The 22,731-nt window shown below is 33.2% G+C and overlaps 1 protein-coding gene across 2 annotated transcripts; it reads left to right on the forward strand.

The window, feature by feature from the left end:
* The first annotated feature begins 5,063 nt into the window (after nucleotides 1–5,063).
* On the forward strand, nucleotides 5,064–12,326 carry LOC133286147 (alpha-xylosidase 1-like). 2 transcript variants are annotated; one of them, XM_061483512.1, is made up of 4 exons: nucleotides 5,064–5,073; nucleotides 8,480–8,693; nucleotides 8,790–9,475; nucleotides 10,474–12,326. In XM_061483512.1, the coding sequence occupies exons 1-4, from the start codon at nucleotides 5,064–5,066 to the stop codon at nucleotides 12,324–12,326; spliced, it is 2,763 nt and encodes a 920-aa protein (XP_061339496.1). The 2 variants fall into 2 exon arrangements, with proteins under 2 accessions (XP_061339496.1, XP_061339495.1); XM_061483511.1 differs by lacking the exon at nucleotides 5,064–5,073 and having other exon boundaries at nucleotides 8,458–8,693.
* The last annotated feature ends 10,405 nt before the right edge of the window (nucleotides 12,327–22,731 follow it).

The raw sequence follows: 22,731 nt of genomic DNA on the forward strand, positions 1-22,731 counted from the left end.
ATAAAAATTTCAAATATTTTAATAGAAAAAATAATAAATCACATATTATTATTAAATAAAAAATCAAATAAAAATTTAATGATCGTGATACGAGACTTTAGGTTCATGAAACGACATCTCTAACCATAAATTAATTCAAAATTTTATGCATAGTACATATTGAGATAATATTAGTGTTGTAGGTACATAACTTATGTAAGTCAATAAGCAAAAAAATATTCGAATATAACTATTACGAATTTTTTAAAAAAACAAAAATTTGAATTTTTTTTGTTGGGACCGGGCCGGGTCACCGGTTAACCGATCGAGTTACCGGTTTTTATGAAAACCGGCCGGGTTGGACCGGGTCGCTCGATTTTAATGCATGACCGGTCCGTTGCATCAATCGAACCGATTATATGACTGGTTTACCGATTCTCGGATCGACCCGACCGGATCGGTCCGATTTTAAATATGATTTTAAGAAATGAACGGGATAACCGGTAATAACTTTTATATTTGTGCCGATTTCATTCCCTGCCCGAATTGTGAAATATCCACATAACTTAACGAGTCACAAAAGGATAATTAAAATTTTTATTTTTTTTAAAAAAAATTATAATTAATTCGCATACGACAACTAATAATTATAGTAATTTGGAAATCAAATATCACTTTTATATTATTCTCTTGTATAATTAAAACATAATTTAAGAGTGATTCTTTTTGGTGGGAAGTGGAAACGTAGCGTTAGCGGTAATACAGGCTTTGGCCCCTCAATTTTATAAAAAAAAAATAAATATATTTGCATTGCATTTGAAAAAATATAATTTGACCTCCTCACTATTAAACATATTTTATTGCCCTCTTATTTTTATTTTATTTTATTTTTATAATCATTTCCCTCTTATTAATTATATTAAACATTTTATATTTGCCTTCTTATTATTATTTACTCTAATTCTGTTCTGAATTTTAAATAGAGGTGGCAAAGTAGATGGCCTGTCCCGTCCCGTCCAGCCCCATCCGTCATCAACCCGCTAAAAGATAAATCAACTCGTCCCGTCTCGCTTTTGAAAGTGGACTAAAAAATTCGGCCCACCCCGCCCCGTTTGGTGGGTTAGGCGGATTGGCCCGCCGGCCCAAACCTATTTTACATTGACCCGCTTAGATCTGCCTATGTCTGTCATTAATCCACTTTTAAGATGAGTTAAAATATTCAGCCCACTTCGCCCCACCCCATTTAATGGGTGAGACGGGTTGACCCGCCGAGTCGAGCCTGTTTTACCGCTTTAATTTTAAGTTCACATGTTTACCTAACCATACAATTATTAATTATTTTTTTTGGCGTGGAATTATCAATTATTTTATTCTGTCTGCGCCATGTATTTCGGGTTCACGTGTTTTTTTTTTTTTTTGGTGTTGAATTATTAATTATTTTATTCTGTCTCCGCCATGTATTTCGGGTTCACGTGCTTTCCTTTTTTTTTTTTTTAAACTAACATTTTGTCTTCACAATTTACAAGCTCATTATGCAATATTTTATTGCAGTTGTTTAATAAAAGCTGTTTAATAAAAAGGTCTCAGGCTCTAATTTAAAAGCTCGGGCTTAGAGTCTCTCAGGCTGGTCTAATATATTAACTTTTATTTTTATTTTATATTTTTTATACTACTTGTGATAGTCCTCTCTTTCTCCTCAATCCATTTCATCCCATTTTATTAATTAAACAGACTTTTTGAATGATTTTGTTTTATATTGTGTTATTTGGATATACATTAAATTTATGAATATTTATGGAATTACTAGTATTGTTGACTGTATATTTTGTTTGAATAAATTTTTGTTGTTTTATTTTGTTTTAAACAGGCTAACAGGCTAAACCAGGCTTGGTCAGACTGAAATTATATTCATAACAGGTAACAGGCTTGGTCAGGCTGACACATTTAAACACAGGCTTAGCTTTTTAAGACCAAAGCTCGGCTCGGCTTGGCCCGTTAACACCCCTAATGAGAAGTATTAATAATATGTTTTATACTAATTTATTAACATTATTATATTAAATAAAGAGACTAATGTTTCTCATATTATAAGAGAAAAATATACACACATAAAAATATATGGGGTTTATGTGAGGAGAATAAAAAAAATTATAAGATATGGACCCTACAAACTTTTATGTACGTAAGAGATAAAATTATTTCATATAATATGAAATATATTAACCCATAAATAAATGATGAAATCGAATTATTTAATGAAATTTTATCTAATAATTAAAATGATAATGCAATTAGAATTTTTTAAATTTTAAAAATAAGAAAAAATAAATTTAATACCTTAAAAATATTAAATATTTACCTTGTTGAGTAATTATGAAAATAATTATAAAGATTGGTTAAGAAATTTAAAATTGTTCATATAACTGATTTTGTATTGACTAGTATTATGGTATTTTTTAAGTGTTTTTACATCTAAAAAGACTATGAAATTAATTATAATTCAATCATTTAATGGAATGGTCATATGCCTTTATACTGAAATCCAAACTCCTACTTTAAAAAAAAGAAAAAAAATGTGTAATTTTTTAAGAAAGAAATTGACATAAAAAGGTAAGAGTTATACTTTTATTTTTATTTTTATCTTTATTTTTTTAATGAAACTCACATCTCTTTGTATTTATTTCTCTCTTAAAAGACACACACTTATTCCCTAAAAAATTTGGTTTCCATTGCTAACTTAAGCACGTCTCGTGATTTCTGTTCTTCAGCTATTAAAAATGCTCGTTATTGGTTACTTAAAAAAAATGCTCGTTATCAAACCTTGTGGAATTTTTTAGTTTTGAGCATTATCTCATTATTTTGTTGTTATAGATATCGCTTGCGTGGCGAAAATCACACACACCTTTAATTATGAATACTATCTGCGTTTTGTTTGTGTTTTTTTATCGTATAATTTAAAAGAAATTATGCAAGTTGCAATTTCGCAACTGACTTAGAGCTCGTTTGTTTCGCCTTTCAGAAAAAGTAGCTTTTATCTATTTCTTATTTTAAAAGTGTTTAAAGCTATTTATATTTTTATAAAAATATTTAGTTTTTGAAAAAAAATAATTGACTTTTGACTTTTGTTTTTTTTAGAAATTAAAATTTTTAGCTTTTAAAAAAAGTAGGTTTTTGACTTTTTTTGTGATTTTTTTTTAAAGCAGACATTCAAACGAACTTAAAGTGAGAAGTACTTTTTTTTTTGAAAAAAAGCAATTTTTGAAGAAGAAAAAAACTCATCCAAACGGGCTAGCCCTTGAATTGCCCAAGTAACATTTCCCCACGTCACCACGTGGATAATCGACTCAAGATGAATTAATCATACACATTGCTCACATGTGTTATTATGTTATGGATTAGATCCATATCTCAACAACTTATCCAATAAAAGATTGAGACTTATCCTAACAATATTCAAATTACTAAAGGATCAAGGAGTAAGATTATTGTCCCAACGGTGATGCTAAAGGGTAACAACCTAGAGGTCTTCAAGGCCTAACTCCAAGAGCTAAACAATATAAATAGAAACTAAAGGCTCCAGGTACACATTTTAAAACCTATTTTACTAATGGCGTCATTGTACACACACCCACATCTCGGCTATATGCCCGTTGTTAGTGCGTAGTGTTTGATACATTGGGAATAATGCCCATACGATATCTCTTATACAGATATCACTGAGTGCAAAGATCTTTTAATAGTCTATCGCCCACGTGGTGAACATTCACGGTTCCACTGAACCAAACATTGGCGCTGTCAGTGAGAATTGATAAATTTTGACTCCCACCTAGTAATAATACACACACACAGTGCCACAAACAACTTTCCACTGCCCCCTCATGGAAAGACAGGGTGGTCAGTAACCGATGCTCGAGGAGGTACATGTTAGTGATGTTAAATCACAGCTTGAGTCACCAAGGCATAGGGAATCCCGGTCGAAAATTCTCCTCCTCCCCACCGTGAAACACAGCCTGCAGTGGACGACCGTATTTAGCAAACCGCCCTTAATGGCATCCTGCGAAGGTTAGAAGAGACGGAAAATCGCGTCCAAGCTCAGCAACGATTGGATGCCCAGAGGATGGAGGCGGTTGAAAATAGGTTGCTCAATCAGAACACGAACAACCAACACAACCAAGCCGATAATCAGAATCAGAATGACCTTGAAGTCTAGAACTGAGAGATCAGTAATGCCCGAGGTACTAGCAACAAATATAATGGACGAACTAGGCAAGACAGAGCATATGGAAACAATGGAGGACAGGGCAACGATCGAGATGGCAATAGCGGGTCTGGACCAAATGACAACAATCACTACGACGAGGAACAACAAAATGACAACCCATTTACTGACAGACTCAGGAATATGGTCATCCCGCCGAGATTCAAGAAGTCCAATGTTCCAGTTTATAACGGCAATCACGACCCAGAGGCTCACCTGGAGACTTTCAAAACTGAGATGCTCTTCAACGGGATAACAGGACTTATCCTAGCCCGAATATTCGTTACAACCTTGATAGGGCAAGTGATGACTTGGATCACGAGGTTGCCCAAGAATTCAATTGATTCATTGGAAGACCTTGCATGCACTTCCTGTCTGAACTTTGCCACTAGTAAAGCTCACCCAATGTCGGCAAATGCGTTGAGTCGAATTCGGCAAAAAGAAGGAGAAACGCTGCGAAAATACCTAGATCGCTTTAAAGAAGCCGCCTTCAAAGTGTGAAGTTTGACCGAGGCAGTTCTCCTGTACCTGATTATTTATAGGTTAGACAAAGAGTCTCCTTTGGCTAAGTCCATATACAAGAACCCAGTTAACGACTTGGAAGAATTCAAACTAAGATCGGACAAATACTTGGATGTAGAAGAGATAGCATTAGTCTACACAAGCATTAATGTTGAAGATAGAGGCCGAAGTTCTCGTCGCAAAAGCTCGGACAAGAGAAATAGATATAGAGATCGACAGGGGTCCAAAAAGACGGCTGACTCTCGACTTAGAAGGTTGGAAGAACTCTCCATGTGAGCTAAGTTCGACAGCTATGCACCTCTCAATGTTGCCAGGTCCCGAATTTGGAGGGAGTTCGCCCATACAGAGCTGCGAAATGTCTAAAGGTTGAGGCCTATCAGGAACAAGGGCGAACATGACCGCTCTAAGTATTGTGATTTTCATGATGGTCATAACCATACCACTAATGAGTGTTGGGACCTCCAAGATGCTATTGAGAAGCATATCAGAGAGGGAAAACTTAAGCAATACCTCATTTGTACTCAAAGAAGGAAGGGTGGCAAGCGCAGGCAATGAAGCCGCAGTAGAAGCCCAAGCCCAAAGAAGGGAAACCAAAAGGATCGAGATAGAGTTAACAAAGGCAAAAGCAAGAATGTCGAAGCTAACAATGACGACTTTCAAGAGCCCGAATTCAATTGTAACGTGATAAGTGGAGCTTTGGTAGGCAATGGTGATACCACTAGTGTAAGGAAGAAATACTTAAAAGAGGTCATGTCAGTAAGAGACAAACCAGACTTCAAAGAAATGAGGGATAAGCCCGAACCCCCAAGATTATTCTTCACCAGAGAAGATTTGGAGAAGGTCGTCCTAGGCTATAATGACGATCTTGTGATTACCGGGGTTTTGGTCAACTGTCGAGTTAAAAGGATGTTTGTAGACCCTAGGAGTTCAGCCGAAATTATTTTCTAGAGTGCTTTCTTGAAGATGAATCTGAATGAGCAAGATTTGAAACCGTGTGTGACGAGTTAGTAGTTTTTAATGGAGAACGTCGCCTCCAAAAGGCTACATTGACCTAAAGCTCATGCTGGGAACAAGGGATGCATTTTAGGCTGGACGAGTCCGTTTTATCGTAGTAGATGCAATCTCTTCCTACATGCTTGTCTCGACTAAGAACCAGGCTTTGAGAATAATGGGGGTCCAAGAATGAGGTTGTCATAATTAGAGGAGATCAGAAAGAGGCCAGAGAGTGTTACTACGAAACGCTCAAGGTAACTCAAGGCCACCCATCATCACCTCCCAGGATCCGGGAAGGAGAATAGACCCCAGCCAAACCAGACTTTGTATACCCATGTGGCAACCAAGTCAACATGAGGGAGGAGTTACAAACTCCCAGGCCGGAACCAAAAGGAGAGTTAGAGAACGTAATTATTGGAGAAAAAGACGAGCACTATACCAAAATCGGCAAAATTATGCAAGCCGAAGTAAGGGAATAAATTGTTTCTTTCCTGAAGGAGAACCAGGATGTGTTCGCTTGGAAAACATTTGAGATACTGGGAATTGATCCGACCTTTTGCTGCCATAAGTTTTCAATGTACCTCAGATCTAAACTAGTATCTCAGAAGCAGAGGAAGATAGGTCCTGACTGACATTAGACGTTAAACGACCATGTTGACGAGCTGTTGGAAACCAGGTTCATAAGAGATATACATTGCATCACGTGGCTTTCCAATGTTGTGATGGTGAAAAAGCCCAGTAGGAAGTAGAGAATCTGTGTTGACTACACCAAAGGTCAGCCCAAAGTCATGCCTCATTTACTCATTATATGAAATTTAAAAATTTATCTTACATATTCGATCTTCATCTATGATAATTTTTACGTTTTCATAATTTATTACATATTAAGTCCTATAATAAGCTTTTAAAAATTCAAAAAATTATAAAGCATCTTAACCTTACTTATTTCTTATTATCAAAATTAAACAAGCAACGAGACTTAACTATAATAACACGTGACAATGAATCACAAGAAATATGTAATTCAAATGTTTCTCATAGCAAGTAATCGAAATAGCCAGAGATGCCTTAGAAAAATTAAAACATTTCTTGATCACGGCTCATAAAAATTAGTAAATTAACTTCTATGTGAATATCTTTTGGTTCTGTAAATTATGTTTGTATAGAAATTAAGGAAGGTTAGCAATATATTTGTTAATGATTTTTTTGACATTATTTCTATTATGAAATAAAATCTCAAAAATATTCGGCTAAATAATCTAAATTCACTCTTTATTAGTAAGAGTTATATGAGATTTCATTTAAAAGAGGATTAATACATGAGTTTGGTGTTTCTCATGTTGTAAAAGATACTACACAGACATAAATATGTGGGCCCCATCAGTGGCAGAGTTATAAGAAAAATCCAGCCAATGCCCAAATACTTAACTAAGTAGAATTTAATCAGTGTCAAAGTTGTATTAATTTAAAAATTCAACCAATACTAAAGTTGTACAATTTATTTTAAAGAAAATTTGTACCATTTTTAAAATTTAGATACCAACTGACTAAATTATGTGTGTGAAAAGAAGAGAGAGAAATAAAAAAATATGGGTCTCACACAATTTTATGTATGTGCAATAAATAATTTTATTTTTTACAACATGAGAAACAATAAACCTTTAGACATCTAGTGATTGTCAATTTTTGGAGAGGCCTTTGACATTTATCATTTATAGAAGGGATAAGTTATTTTACCTATCATTTTTTCTGCCTATCTTTGCCTACCCCACTCTCCAACACCGTTAGATCAGTGTTGGAGAGTGGTAGGCAAAGGTAGGCAGAAAAAATAATAAGTAAAATAACTTATCCCTTTATATAAAGGAGAATATTACTCACAAATAATTCTCTCATGTACTCACAAATCAAAGGTGAGACCTACTCTATATTGTTTTTTTCTCTTCTCTCTCCTCTATTTTGTGAATGCACGAGAGAATTTTTCTCTGATATAACATGAGAGTAATATTCTCTTATATAAATCTATAAAAACAAAAATTAGTGATTAGTCCGTGGAACAAAAAGGCCCACACTTCATCACTTGTATATATCTCATAAAAAAAAAGGATTAATGACTAGTCTGAGAAACAGAAAAGCCCATGCTTTATTATTAGAAGTAGGATCGGCAAAATGAACTTGGCTTGGCTGGCCAACTTACCCTGTCTGCCAAACGGGGTGGTACTAGCTGAGTCTCAAAGTAAGGCGGAGCAGACTAATTCATTTGTTAGCAGATGAGACGGGACGAGATGTTCATTTTACCACCTTTTACTAGAAGTGGTTTTTTTTTTTGGAGGGGGGGCTCCGTCTTTTAGGCTAACCATTTTGAAACGTTAATACCAACTTGCGCGTAAACAAAAGAAAAGTAACAATCTACAAAAAATAAATAAAACAAGAAAACTTGATGCTATACCGACGAGAAAAAGAATGACCCCAAGGGACGTCAACCTTAGTATTATATAAAAATGGATGAATAATTGTTAATTGGCTGTATGATTCAGAATATTAGCTGTAAAAGGTTTTTTTTAACAAAGATTAAGAAAGTTATTAAAGACTTGTAATAACAAAATATTATTATTATTGACTAAATAATGAACAACATATATTTTTCAAGTTATTTACTCTATTTATAATCCATCAGAACCCTCCTAAATGCTGTCCACGGGTGAGCTATGGTTTCTCTGAACTCATTAGCTGCTTTCTTTCTCTCTTCCCTTTTTCTAATTTGGTTTCTATGTGTAGCTGAAGAAGCCAGCTTTTCTACTCCCAATGCCACCAAAATTGGCCAGGGCTACCGTTTGATATCTATAGAAAATACCCGTGATGGTGCCCTTGTGGGGCTCCTCCAAGTTAAGCAGAAGAACAATATTTATGGTCCTGACATTCTCCTTTTACGCTTATACGTCAAGTAAGTCTTACTTAGCATCATTGGTGCATTCACCTGATTATCTATCTATCTTTATAAAGCTGATATGAACCTTGTTCATTGTTCTTGATTTTGTAGACACGAGACTGAGAATCGTTTGAGGGTACACATAACCGATGCAAAGAAGCAAAGGTGGGAGGTTCCTTACAATCTTTTGCCAAGGGAGCAACCACCGGTTCTGAAGCAGAACATTGAGAGGTCGAGGAAAAACCCAATATCAGTAGTGTCAGAGTACTCTGGCTCTGAGCTTATATTCAGCTACACTTCAGACCCGTTTAGCTTTGCAGTGAAAAGGAAGTCCAATGGGGATACCCTTTTCGACTCTAGTTCTGATGAGTCAGACCCGTTTGGTCCATTGGTCTTCAAGGACCAGTACCTTGAGATTTCTACCAAATTGCCCAAAGATGCTTCCTTGTATGGTTTGGGAGAGAACACACAGTCACACGGGATTAAGCTGTATCCAAATGACCCTTACACTTTGTACACCACTGATATATCAGCTATTAATATCAATGCTGATTTATACGGGTCACACCCTCTATACATGGATCTCAGAAATGAAGGTGGTAAACCTTATGCACATGGTGTGCTGTTGCTGAATAGTAATGGAATGGATGCGCTTTATAAAGGAACCTCTCTGACATATAAGATTATTGGAGGTGTGATTGATTTTTACTTCTTTGCTGGGCCAACGCCTCTGAACGTTGTGGATCAGTACACTTCATTAATCGGCAGACCGGCTCCAATGCCTTACTGGGCTTTCGGTATGATTCACTTTTCACTCTCACTTGTTATTTAGTTAGAAAATTATCAATAAAATTTAAAATTTAAAATAGCGTAAGAAATATTTAAGTCTTACATAATTTCAGTTAAAATGACTTAACATGTAAAATTAAATTAAAATGACCGATTTTTTCCTTTTACTCTACTTACATAATTTACTTGAAAATATTAAATTATATATGCATATGAACATATGAAATGTATTTTAGTATATTGTCACAATAAAAAATTAAAATCAAGTAATATGATTATTAAAATTTTAATGTGAGTCTCTTTATTACTTTATACAAATCAGATGCATGTTTTAATTGATTTATTTGGTACCCAAAAATTAGTCAAACATTTTCTATTTAAAATATTTTGTTTCATACTTTTTTGAAAAGAAAAATAAGTTATATTTTTGGTAGGGGAAAAATAAGTTAATTTAAACATATACTAAATATTTATTTATTAAATAAAAATTCATAATCATAAATATTAAATTTAAACAACAATTGAATAGGGCGGATGAGATAACTAATGTTAGATATAATAATAATATTACTGGATTGGGAGAAAATAGCAAAATATTTTGTGCTCTAACTGCACTCAAGCATTACACTTACTTTTGAAGTGTTGTTCGTTTTTTTTTTTTTTCACTTTGCAAATTGTTCGAACATGCTGCACATTTTCTTTTTAGAAAGCTCTGCACATTTAAACAGAGCATTAGAAAGTTCTAGTCATAGACGATCCGAGGATCATGTACACAAATTTCTAATGCTTCCACTTCATTCTTCAATTAAGTGATAAGAATGGTTAGCATTTGATTCTAGTGCTTCGCTTCTCCAGTCTTCAAGATTTAGTTTAAAATGTTACTTGAAATGTTTTGCTCACAAAATATAATGCTTATCTTCTAAACTACCTTCTGATTGAAGATAATTTGATAGTAAAAAATATTTGACCAACATGCTCACTTATTTTACTTGGTATATATTATTAGGATTCCACCAATGCAGATGGGGCTATCACAACCTATCTGTTGTAGAAGATGTTGTCGAGAAATACAAGAAGGCTAAAATTCCTCTTGATGTGATATGGAATGATGATGATCATATGGATGGTCATAAGGACTTTTCACTCAATCCAATTAACTACCCTCGTGAGAAGCTTTTAAACTTCCTGGACAGAATACACAGCATTGGCATGAAATATGTTGTCATCATTGATCCTGGAATTGCTGTTAACTCCAGTTATGGTGTATATCAAAGGGGTATGGATAATGATGTTTTTATCAAGTATGAAGGCGAACCCTTCTTGGCTCAAGATTGGCCGGGAGCAGTTTATTTTCCTGATTTTCTCAATCCAAAAACAGTTTCTTGGTGGGGTGATGAGATTCGTCGATTCCATGAACTTGTACCTGTTGATGGCCTATGGATTGACATGAATGAAGTTTCGAATTTCTGCACTGGGAAATGCAAAATTCCAGAGGGAAGGTTGTGCCCAATTCCGAGTGGAAATGTACCTAATTCAACATGTTGCTTAGATTGCAAAAACATCACAAGCACACGGTGGGACGATCCTCCCTACAAAATCAATGCTTCAGGTGTTCAGGCTCCTATAGGCTTCAAAACTATAGCCACTAGTGCAACTAACTATAATGGTGTTTTGGAGTATGATGCTCACAGCATTTTTGGTTTCTCTCAAGCCATTGCAACGCAAAATGCCCTTCAAGGACTTCAGGGAAAACGGCCTTTTGTTTTGTCTCGTTCCACTTTTGTGGGTTCAGGCAAATATGTTGCACATTGGACTGGTGACAATAAGGGCACTTGGGAGGACTTGAGGCACTCAATATCTACAGTGCTCAATTTTGGAATATTTGGCATGCCAATGGTTGGTTCAGATATATGTGGTTTCTACCCAGCACCAACTGAAGAGCTTTGCAATCGGTGGATTGAAGTTGGTGCTTTCTACCCTTTCTCAAGGGATCATTCAAGCTACATCTCCCCCAGACAAGAACTTTACCAATGGGAGTCAGTTGCTGAGTCTGCTCGAAACACTTTGGGTATGAGGTATAAGCTCCTCCCATATCTGTACACACTGAACTATGAGGCTCATATTATTGGAGCCCCAATTGCAAGGCCTCTTTTCTTCTCATTCCCATCTTACACTGAATGTTATGGCATCAACACTCAGTTCTTACTTGGGAGCAGCCTAATGATTTCTCCTGTGCTTGAGCAAGGAAAAACACAAGTTAAAGCACTCTTTCCTCCTGGAAGCTGGTACAGTTTGTTTGATTTAACAAATACCATTGTATCAAAAGATGGAGACTATGTTACCCTTGATGCACCTCTGCATGTGGTCAATGTGCATTTGTATCAGAATACCATTATTCCAATGCAACGGGGTGGACTGATATCAAAGGATGCTAGGATGACACCGTTCAGCCTCATTGTTACATTCTCAGCAGGTGCAACTGAAGGAGAAGCTAAAGGGAACCTATTCCTTGATGATGATGAGATGCCAGAAATGAAGCTTGGAAATGGCTATTCAACCTACATTGATTTCCATGCAACTGTCAGAGAAGGAACAGTGAAAGTGTGGTCAGAAGTCCAAGAGGGCAAGTTTGCTTTGGATAAAGGTTGGGTAATTGACACGATAAATGTGTTGGGATTAACAGGAAGTGGAGCACAACCAATAATAAAGGGTGTGTCAAATGTGAACGTTAGTACATCTGAACATAAGTACTTGTACGGTCAGGGAGATGGAGAAAAGAAGATAGTGATGGTAGGGTTGAAGGGCTTGAATATCCCTCTAGGTAAAAATTTTGCTATGACATGGAAGATGGGATCATAAGTTGATGTTGTCTCATCTTAATTTAGTGCACGGGTCAAAGTTTAACGTAATCTGCCTTCTTTCATGCTGACATTTGCGTTTAATTCTAATAATACGAGTCCTTGAATCCGTGTGTCACTTTGTTATGGTACTTCCTTTGCAACTTCGAACTTCCGGGCTCAATTAACTTGGCAATTAGATGGGACATTTTTTATTTTTACTATTATTACTTGCACAATATTATTTTTCCTCTCGCAAAATATTTCCTTTACTTTCTTTGTTCAAAATTTTCATTTTCTTTTCTTTTCTCGGTCCAAGAAAAGAACAGGGTCTGCAAGATATGGATGAGGGGTGGAGACTGAAAAACCTTATCAGCTGCAAAGTCTTAATAATATTTCCAAATCTTAAGTACTAAATATCAAGGGGAAATATACTCTTATATTGTAGGAGAGAATACAATTCGTTTATTTTGTGTGTTGACACGACATGCACAAATAATTCGCAATCTCAAAGTATGTCACTCATTATGTAGGTTTCTATAATACAATAAGACACAATAAATAATATGTACACTAAATGTTGCTATCACCAATGTCATGTCAATGCGACACCAATAACTTATAAAAAAATTAATGAGGATCATTTTTATGTTTATGGGTTGACACGTAACATGATACATATTTTTTTGTGTTAATTTTTTACCAACACGAACAAATACAAATTTAAAAATCATTCCATCAGAACATAAATTTTACTTATTATGTTTGTGTCATGTTACTAGGTCTTGTTAAAAATTGTCAACCCTGAATATATAGATGGAATCACTTAGAGAGAATGATTCATATGGCTATAAATGGGTTCTTCTGTCTTTTTAAGAATAAATTTTCTTATGTCTCTTTCTTAACATCGAGAGATTAATAGTTATAATTTTAATGATAAAACTAATAATAATATGAACAACAATAAAAATTAATCATTTTAATTACTAATTATTAATCTATAAATGAATAATGGAAGTTGTTCACATGACACGTTCATGCTATATACAAGAGATATACATTGATCATTCGATCGCTTTACAAAAATACGTCAATGAATCCAAGTGTAGTGGCTCCAGTTGGTAGCATAGGGACTGAGTGGTGGGAAAGGACCTCGGTTCGAATTCCACCAACACCATCTGGGGAGGGGCATAAGTACCGTAATCCTTGGACTCGCACCCGAACTCTGGATTAGTCCCATAGGCGGCTCAAAGAGTCGAACCCGTAGAGATACCGAAGGATTCTGATTCGCCTCAAAGAAGTAATTAGGATTAGTTTCTAAAAAAACACGTGAATGAACGTCTATCAGTAACGGTTCGTAACTGAATGTACTGCTCAATTAATAGTACAAATTGTGAATAAATTAATTTATGATATAATATTAAAACTTCTAATTTAATCCCTGTTGTTTATATCCTTTTAAATTAAAATTAATTTTTTGTTCATGATAAAAATGAACATTTCGAATTTTAAAAACTATTTCGTACTTCACCCAAAAAAATAAATTATAAGAGCATAAGATGAGAGAGCAGTACACCCCTCATCCTATGCTCTTCGTTTCATCATCATGTAGTTGGTTGTGGGATGCTTTTCAACACAATCTGTCAGTTCACATCCAAGCTCGCATCAACAATATCCTCCTTCCTTCTGATATTGACAGACAGTACCAAATTATGTGGACGAAGACGTTGGATGGGAGCTTCGCACTGAAGTCTGCGTACGAGGCAATATCTAGGAACGAGAATGACTCTACCAATATGCCATGGAAACAAGTTTGGGGGTGGCAGGGTCTAGAACAAATACGTACGTTCTTGTGGCTGATGATAGGGGACAACAAGTTTTTGACTAATGAAAGAAGGTGCAAACGTCACATGACTGGTTCTGATATTTGTCATCTATGCAACCGATATACTGAAAGCACCCTACAAGCAATCAGGGATTGCGTTGATGCGAAGCAGGTATGGGAATACGTAGTTAAGCAAGAGGCAAGAGAGGAGTTTTTTTCTCTCAACCTTCAACAATGGGTGTTGTCCAACATCTCACATGTTCATACTTGGTCTAATCTGTCTCCTTGACCTCTTCTGTTTGGGACCATTTCTTGGTTCATTTGGCGATCTAGGAATGAGAAGATATTCCAAGGGTCTTCAAAAATTGCATACAGCACTCTGAGAGCTGCTATGGTATATGGCAATGGGTTTACTTCGTTAGAAAACACATTTCAAGTTGCTGGGCTTGTGACTCATTTGCGAAAAGAGAGGTTAGTTTCCTAGGTTTTACCCTCAGAATCTTGGGTCAAGCATAAATAATGGCGAATCTTCTACCTGTGGGGGAGTAATTCGAAATGCAAGTGGAAGATGGCTCGTGGGGTTTCGTAAAAACCTTGGCTGTGGCAACGTGTTAATGGCAGAACTGTGGAGATGCCTCCTTGGGCTTGAAATTGCTTGGAGAAATGGCTTTCGTTTTATATGACTTGAAAGTGATTCACTAATAGCACAACATCTTTTGAAAGAGGGTTGCAATCCTCATCATCCAGCCTCAAATTTGGTCTTGTGCATCAAGAATATGTTGTCTTGGGATTGGATGCTTAGAATTCCCCACATTCATAGGAAAGGAAATGGAGTTGCAGTTTGGATAGCCTCATTCGCTTATTCTTTCGACTGATCCTTACAAGAGTTTGTCTCACCTCCACCAGCTTGGTTTAGGATATGTACCTAGTCTTTCTTGGTGTTTTTTCTTTCCTGGTTGTTCTTCAAAAATTAAAATATAAAGAGATTATAACGTAAAGAAAGTGTTAAAGGATATAATAAAAGAGTTTGCATTCATCATTTAACATGATCACAAAAAATTTTCTACATGTTTTGAAAAAAAAAAAAAACTACGGCACGCAAAACGAATCTCTATAACATAACAGAATCATTTTTTTTACAACGTAACTCTTATAAAATCCTATAATAAATCATTCATGAATTTAAAGTTTTGTTCATGATAACCACCATGAAACCAATATGTGTTTTGCCGACGCCAGCTGTTTGGATTTTTAGAGGAATGTAGATCCCGATATTTTCCTCATTTTTATGAACCGGAACACGGAAAGTTTCTTCAGTATACGAAGCGAGCTTAATTAGCCACTACCAAGATTAGTTGTCACTTTTCCGCAGTAAAAGAGGGGCAAAATAGAGAGAGAAATATTTATTTTAGTATAAATAAATAAAGGGTTTATTGAGTATAACTTATGTTCTTTTAGTAATTTTAATCATGAGTGGCCGGAAATGTATAGTTATAAGATTAAAGTTATATTTTTTTTCTTTAAAAGTTTCTGGGAAGAAAATAAAAAAAATACAATTTTAATATTAAACTATTCATTCCAATGAATATATAGTTAAAAACTGTTAAAGGAACATAAGTTTGTGGCTTTTAAAAAGACACTCTTTTTGTTATCAAAAAAAAAAAAAGACACTCTTTTCTCCATTAAATAAAAGAGAGGTATTCAGTGAAAATATAAAATATTAAGATTTTAATCAATGATTTTAACTAAATGCCACAAAAGCCGTGATTTCACTTCCATTAAATTGCTTGCATTTTACTTAATCCTCTCATTCTCACATCTAGTCTTAAATTTCTTTAATAATTAACACAACTATGATATATGTCTCAAAGACAAAGGTCCTACTCCCTGTTATCAAAAAAAAAAAAAAAGGTCCTACTCCTCCGTATATACAGGTCAAATCAAGGTTGAAGCTAGCGTCGAATAATCAAATGATGATTTTATGTTCACATGCTCACCGTGCAATTATTGATTTGAGGTGTTAAGCTTGATTCTCGTTGTTACTTGTTTCTTTGCGTGGATTATACGTTCAAGATGAATTGATGGATGCTCATTGCTCAGATTAAAAAATAAATGAATAAAATGAATACAACTTGCTTGTCATATTTGCTTAGATAAAACGATAAAATGAATGCAACAAAACAACCCCCACTCCCCTTTTGTAATATTTGGTTGCACTAAAAGGTGACCATGAATCAAACTTAATAAAGAATCCCAATGTCCCTCAGAGCAAGCAATCAGAATAGATAAAGATCCTTTACGAGAATGAAAATTTTAAACTGTTAGCTCGCTAAAAATTAGCTTCTCCTCATTGGGCTTTTGCTCGTCCAAAGCGTTTTCAGTGGAAATTATGTTGGTAGCTTTGTCTTAAAGAGAGGGAGAGGAGGGTGGGACAGAGCTAATAATTTTCAACACGATATAAAAAAATTGAATTTTGGTCGATTTGTTTTTAAATTCGTGATGTGTTCTGTGTCAACTCATGAACTTGAAATTGACCTACATTAATTTTTTACATGTTATTTATATTGGAGTTATTCGTATTTTATCATATCATATCGATTCATATAATAAGTAACACAATTTGGGGTTGATAAATTATTTATGTTGTGTCAACCGCGTTATCCCACATAATAAATAATACACTTTGAATTTACATGTTATTTGAATCGTGTTGTATCAACTCGCAAAATAAACGGATTGTATTCATATTTAAGGTTTTAACTCGATTTCAATTTCGTGTTGTGTTTTTGTAATATCATGTCCATCACTGTGTATGTTGTAAACAAGTTGTAGCATTCATTATGCAATTGCCGTGATTATAAACTTTTTTTAAAAAATAAGAATTTAATACTCATTGTTCAATTGATTAATAATTAAATTTAAAAGAAACAATCAAGTTTTTGGATTGCTTACACAAGTTGGTATTAGTACGTTTCAAAACGGTTATCCTAAAAAATGGAGTTTCCCCAGCACCAAGGAATGATTCCAAGAGACGTCAATGTTATAATAAAAATCGACGATAAATGACAATTTCGAAAATTCAGATTCAGCATCTCAATATCAAATACAATAGTAAAAATTGACCATTGTCAAACAAAGACAACAGTAAAACAATGAGAATTTTGTAATTGCCATAGAGTACAAAGTTCACTTCACGGGCCAATATGATAATAAGACACAAACGAGCTATAGATTATTGCTTTCAATCACCTACGAGTATTTCGACGGTAATATTTATAATTTTCTTTTTTGCAAATTATACTTGGTGCTCAAATATGTTACTCTTAGTACATAGTATAATTTAAAAACAAAAAAAATTATAAATATAACTTTCTCTATCTTTGTGTTATTATTATGTTTTCTATAATGATGCTTCATCTTCTTCAATATCAAGAACAAATTATTGTTCATCCCATATACCTCTGTTTTAACTTGCGAGTTGGGACCACCCCTTTTGAATATGATTTTATATTTTCCAACCACAATGAATTATGGAAAAACATGTAAGACTTTGAATACTCATCTCATCTGCCTAAATATCTTGCACTTTTTTATTTATTTATAGAAATTCGGAGATATTTTCATTCAACCTTTTCCAGTCATTTTGTTCTCGAAATATAGTCTCTAAAATTAACTTTTCATTGAAACAGAAGATATATTGAACTACTGTCGTTGGAGAAAAAATAAAACTGATCCCCCGTTGAAAAGGAAACTTTTCCTTATAACCCCGGAGAATTTCAAAAATTTATTTTGCCCAAAATTTAAACCCCAATCAAAAAAACAAACCCTTACGCTCAGCTTTGCCAGCTACTTGGGGGTTTTATCTTGCACTTTTTAACCGCAAGGCTTTGATTTGAGTCCTTTAGGCCTGCTGAAACTAAGGAAAATTGAATGGTAACTTGTGGAATGAGAAATTGTTTTCCCCTATTAGACGCAGCTTCGATCTGGGAGTGAAATAGAATGCAGGGGAAAATAAAATTATATTATTTTGCTTTTAAAATTAAATTGACAAAAAAAAATAAAAATTGTCGTGTGCAATATTTCAATTTTTGCATTGGACATGTGAACTTAGTCATATAATTTTAGGCCGTTCGAATGGGCTTTGTATAAAAAAAATTATGCATTACTTTTTTTAAAGGGTTTTATAAGAGTTATATTGTAGGAAAAATGATTGTGTAATGTTATAGAGATTCATTTTGTGTGTCTTATTTTTATTTTATTTTTTTGCTTTAAAAAGTGCAGACCCCACAAAATATTGTGTATGTAAGAAACTTTTTTGTGTCATGTTAAATTATGAATGCAAACCTCTTTTTTAAAAGTGAGAAACATTTTGCAATTGAATCAATATCTAAAAAAAAATTAAACTTTATTTCAAAAGTCACAAATCTTACCTTAAAAAAAATATTATTTAAGCTTTTTTCCTGAGTTTTACCTTTTTAAAAAAGTATATCCAAACACACATATGAAGTAAAAATAAAATACTTTTATTTAAAAAAAAAATCATCAACAAAAAATACATCCAAACTGGCTTTTAGAAATTTTTTAAATGAGGAAATATTATTCTAGTTTCATTCTAATTTTCTTTAATCTATTCATATTATTGCTCTCACAACTTTTAAACATAACCTTATGAATAGCAAACAATATTGTTATTATTTTCATTGAATGAAAAACTTCAACAACAAAAAAGTTGACTTGAAGCCGTGCTAAATTTTTTTCCAAAATATAAAAAGAAAAGGGCATGTAAGAGAGCACAATCAAGTATGGGTTTTATAAGAGTTATGTTGTAGGAAAAGTGATTGTGTTATGTTATAGAGATTCGTTTTGTGTGTCAAAGTTTTTTTTTTTTTTTTTGCTGCGGGCCCCACAAAATGTTGTGTGTGTAGGAAAATTTTTGTGGTTATGTTAAATGATAGATGATAAACCCATCAAGTATAGCTGAAAATTTGTGTAAGTATATTGTGTTCGGGTGGAGGGATGACACATGATGTCAAATATTTTAACACAAACATCATATGCTTATTTTACTTATTGACATGATATAACACGAAAAGCCCATCAATCGTAGAGCTTGTTTGGATGGGTGTTTTTTCTTCAAAAAATACTTTTTTTAAAGAAAAAAACACTTCTCGAAAAAAATCTGTTTGGATGTCTGCTTTTAAAAAAAGCATAAGTCATAAAAAAAGTCAAAAACTTACTTTTTCGGAAGCTAAAAATTTTAGCTTTTAAAAAAAGTAGAAGTTAAAAATCAAATATTTTTATAAAAATCTAAATAACTGTAACTTTTATAGAAAGTACTTTTAAAATAAAAAAGTGATAAAAAGAACTTTCTTAAAAAGCCAATGAGCTTTTAAAGTTATTGCTTTTATAAAAGTTAACGCACAAGAATAACGTGTATTAAAATTTAATTTTTGCCAAGGTTATGTTGACAAGATATGATATCACACAAATGACCTAAAATTAACGGAGTTAATATCGTATTTGTGATTTAACGGATCATGTTAAAAATTGACATAGGGGATTTCAAGAGTAAGTGTGCGCAAGATAACCAAACCGAATTTATTTTATAAATCAATTTAAAAATTAAGCCGAATCAAAAGAACTTATTCGAATACCGATTTGAAACCAATTCAAAATGAGTTTGGAACTCATCCAAAACAAGTTTGCATACTGAACCAGTTCTGAAACATTAATTAATTTTGAAATATAAAATCAATTTTGAACCGTTTCTAAAAAAATAAAAATAATTTGGTTCGATTCGGTTCAATTTAATTCAGACATAAAATCAATTTGGATCGACCCATCTATAATTATTCATGAGAGATTAAAAAATTATTATTTTTTATAACTCAATTGTTTGAGATTGTGAGTTTCCTGCACCACGCATAAATGTATACACCAGACAAAATAATAGTTTTATAAAAAATCAAAATGCTTTTTTCTTTTTTCATTTATACTACCGAATTCAAAAAGCCCTTCTTCTTTGATTCATCGAGTGTTGATTTTTTTTTTTAAACAAAACATTCGGAATTCAATCGTCAACTGATCTGAATTCGAATATTGATACCTTCACTCCACGTCATGCAAACTGTTCCAGATTTATACATTCGGGTAGATCTACTGAGCTCAAACCCAAAAGCTCAACTTAATCAGAAGCCCAAAATTTTTTTACCCAGATTTGTATTTCGACTAACGCAATAGGCCAATAACTCGAATTATGGGACCATAAACCTAGTCCGACTAACGCTATAGGCCAAGAACCCGAATTATGAGACCATAGGCCCCGGATCATGGGTTTAAATTCATAATCTTTTCCCACTCGTTTAGGACCACGATTTGTATAACTGTCCAGTAATACCACATTCGCTGCAACTCCCATGACTCTCTTATATAACCGCTGAGTATTATAAATACATATACAATAACTTCAGATATTGTCTCTCTCACGTATGTACTGTAATTAATTCAGCATTAAATAATTTACGTTACTTAATTGTTATATTCTACCATTAATTACATCTATATGAGAAACTTTTAAAAAAGTCTTGTGGTTAAAATTTTATTCTGCAATTAAAGAAAATCGGATAAATAAAAAGTGTTTTTATACTATTCCTTATTAATTATATAAAATTGCGCTTATTGTATAAATGCTAATATAATATATATTAGTGTCAAAAAATGAAATAAAAAATATTAATGTGGGAGAAACTCTTTTTTTTTTTTTGTAATAATGGGAGAAACTCTTTGATACCAGTTAGGGTCTGACTGTTATTATTTTTCTTTATTGATTTATCGTCTTTCCACTCCAATAAAATTATAAAGACTATTACCACACACACAAAATTTAATTATGAAGACTATCACAATATTAAATTTAATGTTTTCTTCTCGGTTCATTTTTCTTTTGAATAAAACAAAAACAAAATGATTGTTAGGACACTTATTTTTGCAAGACATTAATTAAGTTAAAAATTTGACAGTATTCAAACGTCAGGTTTTTTGTTTAAAAAATTTTAGCATCAGAAAGTCATTATTTTATTCAAAAATAATAGAACTCATTAGATATATATATATATATATATATATATATATATATATATATATATATATAGAGAGAGAGAGGTTATCCTACCTACTCCTATTTTGCTTACCTTTACCTACCTCTTTCATTACCGTTCGATTACAATCTCATCCGACGGTCAATATTTATGATATAAAATCAATATTTTTTCTCTTTTTTTTTTCTTTTCACTTCTTCACACACACACTTTATCTCTTCTCCCCTTTCTTTTTTCTCTGCGATCCCACATCCTTCTAATCTCTCTATACCTATTTTAATTTTATTTTTTTTGAACTACAAGCGAACACGATTCATAGTGAATACCTATACTTATTATCGAACTCTTTGTTGTTGTCCTGTGTGATATATATGCCAAAGCTGGCAGGCTTGATGCTACCAAAAGAATTAGGAATTTGATGGGAGAAAGAAGAATAAAAAAGAAAATCCCAGGATGTAGCATGATTGAAATCAATTGGGTAGTTAAAGAATTTAACGATTTCTCAAAAATCATCTGAACTTCCCATGAAAGAGCTTGTATTGGTTTTAAATAGATTAAATAACGAGATGAAGATATGTGAACAGTGGGGATTTTAAGGTTTTGGAGGAAGACCGGTTTCAAAATTGATGGCTCTCGTGTTTTTGGTTTCGGAGGAATAGATTTTAGTTATTCTTTCTTGGTTGCCGCATAGGAACAGATAAAGGGAAGGAGAGAGAGGAAGGATGTGTCAAGAAGTGAAAAGAACAAAAAACGAGAAAGAAAATGTTGATTTTATATCATAAATATTGATCGTCGGATGAGATTGTAATGGAACGATAATGAAATGGGTAGGCAAAGGTAGGCAAAATGGGAGTAGGTAGAATAATTCATCTCATAAGGATTTTATATATGTCATGTTGTAGGAAACTTGTAGTGTCATGTTACTCTAATACATTTGATATGGGTCCCACTCAAAAAAAAAGGTAGGGACATCACTTTTTGTGAGAGTAACATGACATTACAAGTTTCCTACAACATGATATATATAAAATCATATATATATATATGTGTGTGTATATATATATATATAGGGAAGAGTGTTTGTCATTTAAAATGACATAAAATTATGTCATTTTAAGAGAGATAGACACAGAATAAATTTTTTTATTTAAATTTTAAATTAAAAAAAATCACTCACTTTCTCTCTTCCATGATTTTTATTTTATGTGTCTATCTCTCTCCTAAAATGCAATAACTTATGTCATTTAAAATAACAAACACCAAACTCATATATATATATATATATATATATATAAATAAGTGGCATAATTTTATATAATTAATAAGGAATGTTGTAAAAGCATTATTTATTTATCTTTTTATTTAATTATAAGTTAAAAATTTTAATCAAAAGACTTTTTTTATGCAAGTGTAATTAATAAAAAATATTAGGATTAAGTAACGGGAATCAATCAATGATGAATTGATAATAGAAAAATTGGTCAGAGTAAAAAAAAAGTTAATTA

This window comes from Gastrolobium bilobum, unplaced genomic scaffold (assembly GCF_033153095.1).
Source record: "Gastrolobium bilobum isolate Gb01-03AN ecotype WA unplaced genomic scaffold, APGP_CSIRO_Gbil_v1 utg1240, whole genome shotgun sequence".
Taxonomy (NCBI): Eukaryota; Viridiplantae; Streptophyta; class Magnoliopsida; order Fabales; family Fabaceae; genus Gastrolobium; species Gastrolobium bilobum.